The 13042-nt window shown below is 37.1% G+C and overlaps 1 protein-coding gene across 6 annotated transcripts in view; it reads right to left on the bottom strand.

Moving 5' to 3' along the window:
• Positions 1-552: 552 nt before the first annotated feature.
• mef2cb (myocyte enhancer factor 2cb) overlaps positions 553-13042 on the bottom strand; it is a 92664-nt gene continuing 80174 nt past the window's right edge. For 5 of the 6 annotated variants that reach the window (XM_067438233.1, XM_067438232.1, XM_067438236.1 and 2 more), the window contains 4 exons: positions 6635-6807; positions 5591-5720; positions 4785-4920; positions 553-3407 (listed from right to left, as the gene is read on the bottom strand). In XM_067438233.1, coding sequence (XP_067294334.1) covers positions 3044-3407; positions 4785-4920; positions 5591-5720; positions 6635-6807 — 803 coding nt within the window. In that variant the 3' untranslated portion in view covers positions 553-3043. Of the gene's footprint in view, positions 3408-4780; positions 4921-5590; positions 5721-6634; positions 6808-13042 lie in introns of those variants that run through there. The other variant, XM_067438235.1, reaches the window with a different exon arrangement.

Here is a 13042-nt window from a genome sequence, read left to right as displayed (position 1 = left end):
TTTTAAGAATCAAAGTGTATTTAAAGATCATTAGGTAGGCTACAATCCAAAAACAAACAAACAAAAAACGTTAACAAAAAATAAAGTAGCTAAAATCCACATAGGCCTAGGCCTACAGGGTGAGGTTTAGGTCAAATAGATTTTTCCATATTAATAATTAATTACAATTATTGTAATAATAATAAGAAGAATAATAAGAATAATAAAACAATAAAATAATATTAAAATAAAAAAATAAAAATGTAATAAAAGGTTCTGAGTGGTTTAATGGAGGTGTGAAGGATTAATGTAATCTAATATTTTATTTAGAAAAGTCAAGTAGGCTAATTGTTGAAATCCAAAGTGGTAAGCCTTGTGTATATGAAGATACCACACATAATGACTTACCACAGTTTAATAGCGTTATTAGTCTGAATGGATGCTTCTGTGATTAATCACTTTGAGTAGGACAAATGTTTGATTTAGAGATACTGACCTACATTTTCACAAAGCTATAGCTTGCAATCAAGGCGAGGGACAGAACACAATAAAAATCACACCAGGACGTCTGCGTAACTAAGAAAGCCAGTAACTTTACTGAATTCTCTGCAAAATACAAATACCTTTTTTAAGTCCCAGCAGGAGAAACATTTTTTTTTTATTCCATACATTAATTTTTACTACATACAGCTGAATCAAGTCCCTTGAGATACAGAGATGTGGTTTTAATTTAATGACATCTTGTCTTCAAGTGGCGACAAAGTCCAGCTTGTGCCGCTGAAAGCCTCTTTCTCCTGGTTAGAAAACAAAAAGACACTTTCTTTCAACCTTACCCATTGTAGGTTTATACAAGCTACATTTGTTACTACAGAATTTTTCAGCATTTTTTTTTCTTTCATTTTTTTATTTAGTTATTTATATACTTAATGGAAACAACACTCAAGAGAGAGAGATAGATAGATAAAGAGAGAGATAGAGAGAGAAACAGAAAAGGTCAACCAAAAAATCAATCAAAAATTGAAAAAAAAAAAAAAAAACTCAGAAAAAAAAAACAGAAAAATAACCGGAGAGTCATATATGGACAGTTGAAATCTATATAACAAACAATGGCATTGTTTCACAATACTGTACACTCGTTAATTAGAGGAGAATCTTCCAGATTCTCAACAAGACCAACTCATTGAAAGGTAATCTGAGGCACTGGGAGGGTGAGTCAGAGGTACCAGCCACTAGCATGAACAACTTGTGAAGAAACACAATGGTCTCAAACCCAGGAAGGGTAATGGATCGGCAAACATAACATCACTTTTTGTCTTTGGTAGAAAAAACAGACTAACGTATGTCCTGTCAAAATCACAGAATGCACAATGATAGATATGTATAACAGTTGAACAAAACTAGTCACAATCCACTAAATGATGATACAAGCTTACACAAGCAGTCATGAGGTATCTATGACTGTGCTGTCTTTTATTATAAAATCTTCAGTGCAATGTCGATTAATGTGACACTGGAAACTTTAAGAGGTTGTGAATGTTCCAGACCAAAGTGGAGATCTGGACAAATATCTTGTGCTTTAAAAAAAATGAGGGGGCATATTTATGAGTCTGACTTAAATTTCAAAATGTCATTCTGAGTGTATTTGCCCCTGAAAGACTCAGTCCGGCGAAGGAAAAAAGAAGGGGCGGGGGGAGGGAGGTTATGACCATAATTTTTTATCATATATATTCATATATTAGAAAGCTATACACAAGCATGTTAATTTCACAGATTCTTTAAAAAGATTCTTAATATTATTATTCAATATACTTAGAAATACACGTTTAAAAACAAAACTTCTACAAAGAGAAAGAGAGAGAGAGAGAGAGGGAAAAAACATTGAGCAAAGCAAGAATTCACTGTCTCAGATTTCATGGCTTATGGTTGAAAAGCCCAAGGTTTCTCGTTCTTTTACTATCATTTCTCTTATAAGCAAAGCTATCAAAACACATTCTGGCTCTTATAAACTACAAAAAGCCACAAAAATGCTTTGCATTGTATTCCTTTTTGATATGAAAATAGAAGCAAGTGTATCATACATTTTTTTTCTCTTTTTCTTCTTTTAATACTGAACAACAACTGCAAGTCCTAGGTTTAAATGTCATCAGACTGAAGTAACATGGCTCTTAATTTAAAGTCCTTCATCTTTGCGATGCCACTCTGTCCTGCTGTTTTCTTTCCTTCAGCAGGAGAGTTTTTTTTCCTGAAATACCCACTCCCCCATAACTTAACCAAGGAACCTGCACACATATCTGTACAGTCCTTCGAAATTCTTGCATAACAGTTTTGTTTGTGTGAAATCAGCAATATTAACCAACCTTGACCCTTCCCCTGTGTCCCAGCCTTGTCTCTATGTACAATACGTTGAACCTGCAACATGACATTGTCACCCATAACATACATTTAGCGAAGTGGCCCTCTGAAAAGAGTGGCACAAAACAAAAAAAGGAATCTGTACATATTGTACTGGTACAACAACTCAAGTGCTAAGCTGTCACCTCTCTGCTGTGCTCCTCTTGTGGATGAACATCACTGAGGCAAGTACTTTACAAAATAAAGAGAAAAAGATCCAAGAGTACCTGACACTTTTTGTTGGTTTGTTGCTCTGCATACATGTACACCTACACAACGTGTAAATATATATGCATATATGGTAATTCTTTACATTGTATTCCACACACTGCACAAGTTATGCATAGTAGCCCGCCCTCTAAACCCTCCCCGAGCCGGGTGTACTAATCCCCCTTCCTGTTTCCCTCCCTGAAAACCCGTCAACCCCAACAATATGTATATCTGACACACTCTGATAAAATAATAATAATAATAAAAAAAAAACATTACAGGTAATTTCGAGAGCACTTCCTCCCCTCTCCACAGCAAATCAGAGAATAAGGGAGAGCAATGATTGTGACAAGTCATAAATCGGCAGAGAGAAAGCGAGAACGCGCGAGGCGCCGTGGAGCCACGTCGCATCGCGTGGGGAGGTCAAGATCGAGGATGGGGCTGTCCAAGGGGGCATCGCTTATCATGTGGCCCACCCCTCCGAAAGGCGGACGCGCTTGATGGATGGGCTGTCTTGCTCGTCCAGGCCGGGCCGACCCAATCCTAAGGGCGAATGGAAGTCGGGACGGTGATCGTCGCGGTCGCTGCCGTCGTGCGAGCTGCCGCAGCTACTGAGGCTGTCGGCCGGGGAGCGGCCCGAGTCCTGTCGCCCCTGTGGGGGCGGGCCCTGGTGCTGCTGGTGAGACGGTAGTTGGCCGTAGCCGCCGGGCGTGGTGCTGCTGGATCGATCTCTAGGAGGAGAAACAGGTTCGGACTTGATGTGCAGGCTTTGAGTAGAGGGCAGGGAGAGATTTGAACCCTGACATAAGTGAGTGCTAGAGCAATTTCTGTAGGAAGGAAAGGAAATGAAGGGGGTTACGGATCGGAATGAGGGCTCGTGCGCTCTTGTACACAGGTGGCAAAGACACAATCAAATCAGTGGCATTTGTCTAGCAATACTCAAACATGGTTATTGCAGAATGAAAACACTGCGTGAGTTTGGAAAATAAAAGAGAAGTTTACTTAGTTGACAAAGGACAGTAAAAGAAAATGAGAGAAATGTGCACATATTAAAGGTACACAATATAACATTTAAATAGTGAGTGCCTACCTCATCTTAAAGCTACACTGTGTGATATTTCCCCCCATCTAGCGGTGTAAAGGTATATGACCATCCAGTGAATATTAGTTTCAGTGCCTCTCAATTTCGATTTCGTTTTAACTCCTACGGTGGCCGATTTAGTCCAAGATTAACCTGGCAATACCCCTCTTCATATTCGACACGGTTGCATCGAGTGTTAAAACGCGTAAGGCGAAGCTTGAATTTATGGCTAAGTCCCTCTTTGGCTAATGTACTTTCAAGATGGAGGGGCAACATGGCGACCAGCATTCAAACCCCTCAGCCGTATGTAGTATTTTCAATGGCATATTATAAACTTACGAGAATTCTTTATTACTTGAATGCGATATAGCTCGTAATAAAATGAGAATTAACATTCGCTTATCGGAGAAGGCGAGAACTGAGGGATTTGAAATGTTGGTAACACTTCACAATATAAGGTCTCATTTCTTAACATTTCAAGATGAACTAACAATAAATTAGTTAATAAAAATCCAGCTGTTCATTGATTGTTCTTGTTAGGTCACGGTGCATTAACTAATGTTAACAAATACAAATAGATTGTAATAATTAATTACTAAATGTTGAAATTAACATTGATTAAGATTAATAACTGCTGTTAATTCTTAGTTTGTGTTAACTAAAGTAGTTAACTAATATTAACTAATGAAACCTTATTGTAAAGTGTTACTGACATTTCCTAAAAGTGAGTTATTACTTAACAGGCGAGTAAGATATGTTATTGAACAGATAAATAGCCATGTATCTCTATGTAGTTAACTGTAAAGCACTATCTGTTGTGAAATGTAATTTCATTATGGTATTAATGGGTATGGCTATGTTGACGTCTTCAGCTCGTCATCTAAACTGGTTATATCTCTTAAGCATAGTAGTGAATATTTTATGAGAAATAGCATTTATTATATCCATCCACACAGTCACGCAGAGGCGAAGCGCAACCAAAACAATGATCTTCTACAAAATGCAAAAGTTTTTTTTTTTTTTTTTTTTACTAGAGTTCCAAAAGTTACATAGTGTACCTTTAAGTGCATAAGGATTGATGTGTGTATTGGTAATCAAAAGTGTGTGTGTGTGTGGGACTCACCCCAGCTGACTGAGAGCAGAGTGCTGCATGTTCTGTATCTGATGTTGCTGCCATCCGCTCATTGAGCCCAGATGCAGAGTGTTGGCACTGTTGAAGCCAGATATAGAGGACAGGTCTGCACTGCTCAGAGAATATTCTGGAAGAAAACACATGACCAGGGTTAATGTTTGCATCCTAAAAAAAATGGGGCTGCTTATCTGGATAACAATGGCTCCGCCTGCTGGAGAGACAGAGCTATTACACACGGAATAGATAAATCAGTGAGATTCTGCATTAATTTAGTCTGGGTTTAATAAAGTTAAAGTATATATATATATATATATATATATATATATATATATATATATATATATATATATATATATATATATATATGTAAACATAAAAAAAGCAATATGAAATTCGAATAAAACAATTATTGTTAATTCTTACATCTGCTTATGTTAATTACAGTAGTAATAGATCCCTGAATTGTGTTTTAGTCTGATGCATTAATTATATTATATTATATATTAATTATCATCTAACATAAAAAAGTTTGTTTAAATAACACACACACACACACACACACACACACACACACACACACACACACACACACACACACACACACACACACACACACACACACACACACACACACACACACACACACACACACACACACACACACACACACACACACACTATACTAAATGTAATGGTATATGTAAAACAAAATTAAAAATATATTCCTCTATAGTAAAACATTTTAAAATGTGTGTAAAAGGCAGTGTTCTCAGTACTGGTGTAGTTGAGGTACGTACCAGTACCATATGAGGTGGAAATGGCTGATGGGTAACCGCCCATTCCCTGCCCCGGCAGAGTGGGCGTCGCTACAGAAACCACGGGGGTAGCCAGTGATTGTGCAGACTGAGAGTTGTTTATTCTCTGGTTCTATAAGAAGAGGAAGAGAGAAGAAAGACACGTATAGATGACTTGTCACATCAAGAGGCTCGAACTGTATCTTCATCAAAACAAATGAGAAAGCAGTGCCCACAAAAATAATGAAGGGAAAAAAATAGTCATTTGACATGAAGCGCCACTGAACCTTCTCAACCTATGATTTACAATCCCTCATTGGGCACTTGGTCGCTATAGAAACACGAGGTCTCCAAGGCAACAGAACCAGTAAAACAGGGGTTGGAAGTGTTTTTTCCTCGTTTGTCGTGCTGGCATGATGACTGAATGATGCGACACAGATTAAGAAAAGCAGAGATGGACATGGAAGGCCCAATAAGACCTGAGAACGAGATGGCTCTTATAACCACTAGATGTCACTCTGGAGCTTGGTTGTGAAGATGTTCCTTTTTCACTTATACGACTTATTCGCTAACTACAATTTTATAGGTCAGCATGTGCGTACCATAAACAATATCTGACCACACACTACTGGTCTGATCATTATGTGTGTATGAGGATGACAAATGGCCTTCAGATCTATTAGCCCATGTCAGCGGTTTGAGTGACAGTGTCACTTACCAATAGAAGGTCAACATCCTCAGACTGACGGCAGAAAAGGGAGGGTGATAAATCCAGAATTAGTGTCATTGACTGACAGTGGCAGTGAGTGAACCTGATGGACGCCTATGACACTATGTGAATCTACAGACACGTACTTCACCAAACAAGACCGGAGCTGCCGAGGAGACTAATTAGGATGTTTCTAACTCTAACCTGTGCTTCTTAGATATGAAACTACTGGAGAGGAAATGAGAGGAAAGGAGAGGAGAACCACAGAGGATTACGAAGGAACCGAGGCGGGTGGTTTTATGGATGTGGTACCACACAACACCCTATGGTAAACTTACAATGGAGGGCATGTTGTTCTTGGCCCCGGGTGGGATGAGCACTCGTAGGTCAGGCTTACGGCTGTTCATCCCCAGGTTCACCGGCGGAGGGGACTTGGCCTGCATGCTCTTGTTCATTCCTCCAGAGGACACCAGAAGTCCTGGAGAGTTACGGTGGTTTCCATAGCCATTTCCTAATGAGAGAGGGAGGCGGAAAGGCGTTAGACACAACAGAGCCAAATTGAGTACATCAAACTTTCACCGTGCCACACAATTTAAGCAAGCTTCATTTCACTCTCTCGCCTGCACCGGAATGCACCATTTCCAGCGTCATCTACTGTGAAGCTTCCATTCAACCCCGTCTGCAGCTCTCCACACGGTTCCAGTGAGCCTTCACCACATGCCGCCATTAAACACCGTTTTATCCGTTCTGGAATATTGCAGCCATCTTTCACCAAGAATGTGCTCTTTCAATTCAATGTTTCCACACCATTTCACACAACTTTCACCTCCGCCACCACTCACTCATTTGTACCAAGCACTTGGTAAACACACCCTCTCCTTCACCCGCCATCAAACCAAGCCAGACTAATTCAGCTCCCCCAAATCACCCCGTCACGCTCAGAGGATTTTCACTCATGAATCATTAATTGTAATTATGATTCAAATATATATTTTTTGGCATCTACATGAGAAAAAATATCCAAGCTCTCAGTTCAACTGATTATCACGGATAAACTACATTATTTGGCATTGTTGATACACAAGACAATAATTTTTTTTTATTTATATTTATTTATTAAAAACAATACAATTTTCATTTTAAAATTTAGCAAAGATGAAATACAATTTTATTTGTTTTATTTATCAAAATGATAACAATCCATAATCCCCCATTACCCATCAAATCCCTAAAAAAATTTAATATTTAAAAATGTAAAATATAAAAATAAAAGAAATAATAAATAAACATACTAAAATACTTTATATATATATATATATATATATATATATATATATATATATATATATATATATAGAGAGAGAGAGAGAGAGAGAGAGAGAGAGAGAGAGAGAGAGAGAGCTTCTGCGTTAAAGACATAAACCTGTATTTATATAAAGTAAATAAATAAGCAAATATACAAATATATAATCTATCTATATAAACAAATCTAGACTAAACTAAACTAAACTAGACTAAACTAAACTAGACTAAACTAAACTAAACTAAACTAAACTAAACTAAACTAAACTAAACTAAACTAAACTAAACTAAACTAAACTAAACTAAACTAAACTAAACTAAACTACTGCCAGATAGAAGGATAAGGCCAATTACAATATAACTTTTTATAAGGCTGAATAAGGTTTTTCATAAGGTTCATAAGGTTTCACAATTTTGTCACTTTTTTTGTCAACACCATATGATATTTAGGAAAAAATTAAGTGAAGAACAATAAAAGTGAGTAGGATTGATAGTTTAATTATTATAATTTTTTAATTAATAGTGATTTGGTAATTTTTTGTAATAACATGCATTATGGTGAAAACTACGATGCAAGTCACTGATCATCTCGTCTCTTTCAAGAGGTCGAGGAAGGGTCACATGTGGAGCTAAACCTAAAATGCGTGAGGTGTTTGGTCTTCAGCTAGGGATGTTTCAGAGAAAACTCTTGCAGCATCATGTCTCTTTAAAGAAGTTGAGATATGAAAATGTGGAGAAGTGGGTAGATAAAGAGAAAGAGAGAGAGAGAGAGGAGAGAGATGAGGCTCATTTGTTCCTCTCATGGTTTTGCGGTAAGGAGGCAGGTGTTTGATGAATAGAGACAGGTGGCATTGGTAACTCTTGGTGCTTTAAGAGCTGATGTCAAAACAGTAAAAAAAACGTCTTTAGGTAAAACATTTCGAAATATCTTTTGTATTGTTATTTTTGAGCAGAAAACCACTGCTTTTGTTCCAACACTTTATATTAATTGAATTAATTTCCTGGGTTAAAACGGGACATCCACTTAATTTAAGCCTGGTTTTACAGACAGGTCTTAGATTAAGCCAGGATTAGGCATTAGTTCAATAAAGGCGTTTAAGTCACTTGTATAAATGTGCCTTAGAAGAAACATTACGTGTGTGCATCTTGAGAAAAAAACAATGGCGGTGACATATTTTAAGATATGTCAGTGCAAGTTGCTTTCAGTTACAACGGCTCAAACATTTAATCTGGGACTAGATTTAAGCCTTGTCTGTGAAACCAGGGGTTAATGTACAAATTAAATATGAAATATTAGAATGTACGATATGAGGGAGAAAATGGATTTTGAATGATATTCCAGTCATTTAAAGACCCTTTATTTCAACTAAAGAATCACTCCAAGTCCCATCTGGAGCACAATGGGAAGGTTGCCACTATCACATCTCATTTCCCAAGGCAGCAGTCTCTATGAATGACATAAAATGCATGGCCCTTAACTACTGACAGTGAAGGTCGTCATTTGGCAATCAATGATAAATACATGTGTGCACATGTGGCTTTCTCTTATGACTACCAGAAGTGGATCCACAAGCAATCTTTATTCCTCATCCACAATTGCTAACCCAACTTCATCATCTCCAAAGAACCAAAGGGGTACATTATACTGGAAAAAATAGGAAGGATTGAGGAAAGTAGTAGAGAGTCTTTGTTTCAGTCCAAATCCCTCTTTTTTTTTTGCTTTCGAGGGGGAAAATGTGGAGTGCTGCATGGCTTTTGCCACTTAAAAGAGGGTTAGGAATTATACGGTAGACATAAATGAATTTCCCAATCATACACTCGAGAGGAAAACTAGACGCAGATGTCGTCCTCGGCAATTTCGCCCTGGTGATCTTTCTTTAATTTGAAGGCGATGGTTTTTGTTGTTTTCAAATGAGACGTCTTGAAAGCGCAATTTGCACGATTCAAGGGAAATAAGGAGGACATGAGCCGGGAACCAGGAAGAGATTGTGATTGTGAGAGATTGTGTTCGTACAAGTGTGAGCGGGTGGATATACGTATGTGCCATGTGCACTGATGCATTTCCTGTCTTCTCATACATAGTGAAGTACAGGGCTCGAAAAACAGCTGGCTGGAGCTCTTCTCTAAACACTCAAACAGCCACACTTTATTGTTTGTAGTGGAGAGGAGGAAATAAAACTGCATTTGATGCCCTAAAAATACATTTCCACACTTAAAGGAATACAATGATCTCAGCACAAGTTGAGCTCAATCGACAGTCCTCGTGGCATAATGCTGATTGCAGATTTTTAATTTTTTTATACTCATCCTCTCTCTCTCTCTCTCTCTCTCTCTCTCTCTCTCTCTCTCTCTCTCTCTCTCTCTCTCTCTCTCAAAAAGCTAATGGAAACTGCTAAACTTACAATGGAAGTGAACAGGGACAATTCATCCACATTACATACATGCTGTTTCGATAGACATGTCAAACAATTTGCATGGTAACACACTTTAATTTATTTTACTAAGAATAAAACAAATATTTAAAGTTTCCATGTAAAGCTATAACTTTGACGCAATGCAATAAACTAGATTTAAGCAGCTTTCACTGCTCACATAATACATACCATTTAACTTAATTATTCATTTAGTATACCTGCTTTTATAAAGTTAAAGCTGCACATTTCAGTTTTTTTTTAAATCTTTTAAAATCTTAAATCTTTTAAATACATTTTTTTTGGCCCCATTCACTTCCAGCATATATGCAGGTAATTAGCATTATGTCACATCCCTTACAAAAATATGTATACTTCCAATTCATTTTTATAAGTATATTAAAGTAAAGTTTAAGTATATTTTTTAAGCATACTTTATTTAGTAAGTATACTAATATCAATGTACTAAAATTGTGCTTCAATACTACTTGGGACTAAACTGGGCCACTTTTTAATGTATACAATTATGCTTTTAAGTATACTTTATGTGTAACAGTAGTACACTTTGAGTACACACATAATCCACAGCTATGTTTTTAGTTTGTATGGCAACTTTACTACAAGAGAACTTATACTAATAGTTTACTAGTCAAATACTTTTAGCACATTTTAGTTTATGAAAAGTATACTCTCAGCAAACGAATAGTGAAGTAGTTTTATACAGCAAGTATTAACACATAACATAGTTTTCTTGAAGTGAACATAGCATCATACTTATGGTTTATTATTTATATATACTTATAGTATAGTCTACACAACAATTAAAATACTCAGAATTAGGGACATATCTGTTTTCTTTATAAATCTATATTTTCAAACAATGTATGTAAACTATGTGATTTTTTTTAATAGGCCACTCAATCAAAAGAGTAAACACAACTGCAAGCCAAGTATACTCAGAATACTTAATTCTACTTTTAAGTATATTTTGGTCAAAGGATTGAGTACATGTATAGTCCACATATAGACTTATAAAATAAGGACTATTATACTTTTTTGTCAGTATTAGTCAAGTTTACTTAAGTACAATTTTAAGAGTATTTCTGAGAAGTATGCAAAAAGTAGACTGGAAGCATACTATAGCCCACATGAATAAACTTAATTATCGTAAGGGATATGCTGTTGATTGAACTTAACTTGTATCTTGTTTTGAAGCCAAACTATTCAATTAAAGTATTTTAACAAATAAACTAGGGCCACATGTTTATATACCTAATATATGTGCTTTTTAAACTTGTTTTTAGGTTCAAGCTATTTGACCAATACACAATGATAAAATTCAAACACTTCCTGTAATTATTACCACATGAGGACTGATAGATAGAACCGTTTATAGAGACTTCCCTTTGTTCTGTTCTGGTAACCATAGAAACCTGTGATTTCATGATGTGTGCAGGTTAATTAAAGGGGCCCGTACAGTACAGTACACCCTGAGCCAGTCATAAAAAACATGGACTGCTCAGATCACACAGGCTGAGATGTGTTTAATAACCAGAGCGCGGCAATTGGTGATTAGCAATACCGCACAAGAGTTAAAGTGACCCGTGGAGAGCAGACAGACGGTTACGACGAGTTCAACTGAGGACGTGTGCCAGACACCGGTGATGAATGAGCCACGGCGACTTGATTTATGGATCAGAAGCAGCACAGCTGGGATTCAGGTGGCCAATAAGTAGCACACAACTCATTTATCTAATGCTATTCACCTGAGTTTTACAGTTTCTTGTTCTGTAAGTCATTGAAAACGGCATCTCAGATTCAAAACCAGTGCGCTATAGGCAACAACAGTGTCCATCGTCTGATTCATGCTGTTTCCCTTGCAAAAGCCACGCAAGTCTCTTCCCTGAGCACTTGTGGCCCAGCTATCGCCCTCACAATGGGGAAGTACTAAAATTACAGCTGCCCAGAAATGAGTGGTCCCCTCCTCACACACAAATCGCCTGATGTGTACACATGATAAAGGAGCCGATTCTATTTCTGGGGCTCGGCAGAGGAGGCTTAACTGTAAATGGGCTTGGTCTAAGTTTCCACTCAGTGTCAAAGCAAGCTGACCAGCTAGTGTGGTTAAGCACACGCTCACTTTCCCTGCAAGTTGGATCGTCTATGATTTCTTATTGTGGTGTAACGGTCGCGCTTAATCCTGTTGTCCGTGTTTGTTGATTCGGTGTTGAGGTTTCAGGCCTTGCTTCGGTTCTAGCAAAAGCCACATGCACTGTTACTTCAATGACCCGTAAACTGCATAGGTGTGGTAGGAGCAAATGCCTGTAAGCAGTAAATTAACTTTTTTTTTTTTTTTAAGACAGAAGGAAAAAACTCAACATACTTGCTATGAGACTCCACCTTAGAGATTAAAATAGACTTTTTCATGTGTTGGCTGACCTCTCCATATCTCATAGCACAACCTGTGTGTCACAGATGCATAAATACATGTAGCAGAGGATTTGCGGTTGTCTGAGAATGCCAGGATGCCAGCCAAACAAATAACTGTCTAAAGCTAACTAACGGCGAACATCACACCATGAGACACTTCGTTGGCAAAAACAATTCCATAACTTCATTTGAAAACAATATATTCAAATAAATAAACTATAAATTACTGTTCAAAGGTTTGGTCTGAGAAATATATATTTTTTTTACTGTTATGTCTTTTATGCTTAGCAAGGACGTGTTCATTTGATTAAATTTTGTGAAATTTTGTTTAAATGTAAAATGCTATTTATTGCTGCGGTGGCAAAGCGGAATTTTCAGCATCATTACTTCAGTCTTTGGTGTCACGTGATCCTTGATCAATTATTTAATGCATCCTTGCTAGATGTAATAATATTTCATTTTGGATTGAATAAATTCAGCTTTTGTGAGCAGAAGAGACTTCTTAAGAAGGAAAGAAAACAAGAAGAACTAGAGGTTTTTCGCATTCCATGGAAAGACAGCACTATTGCAAACATAAATATATATATTTTATTTTATTAATAG

Source organism: Pseudorasbora parva, chromosome 3 (genome assembly GCF_024679245.1).
Source record: "Pseudorasbora parva isolate DD20220531a chromosome 3, ASM2467924v1, whole genome shotgun sequence".
Taxonomy (NCBI): Eukaryota; Metazoa; Chordata; class Actinopteri; order Cypriniformes; family Gobionidae; genus Pseudorasbora; species Pseudorasbora parva.
This window is presented reverse-complemented; position numbering and strand designations above follow the sequence as displayed.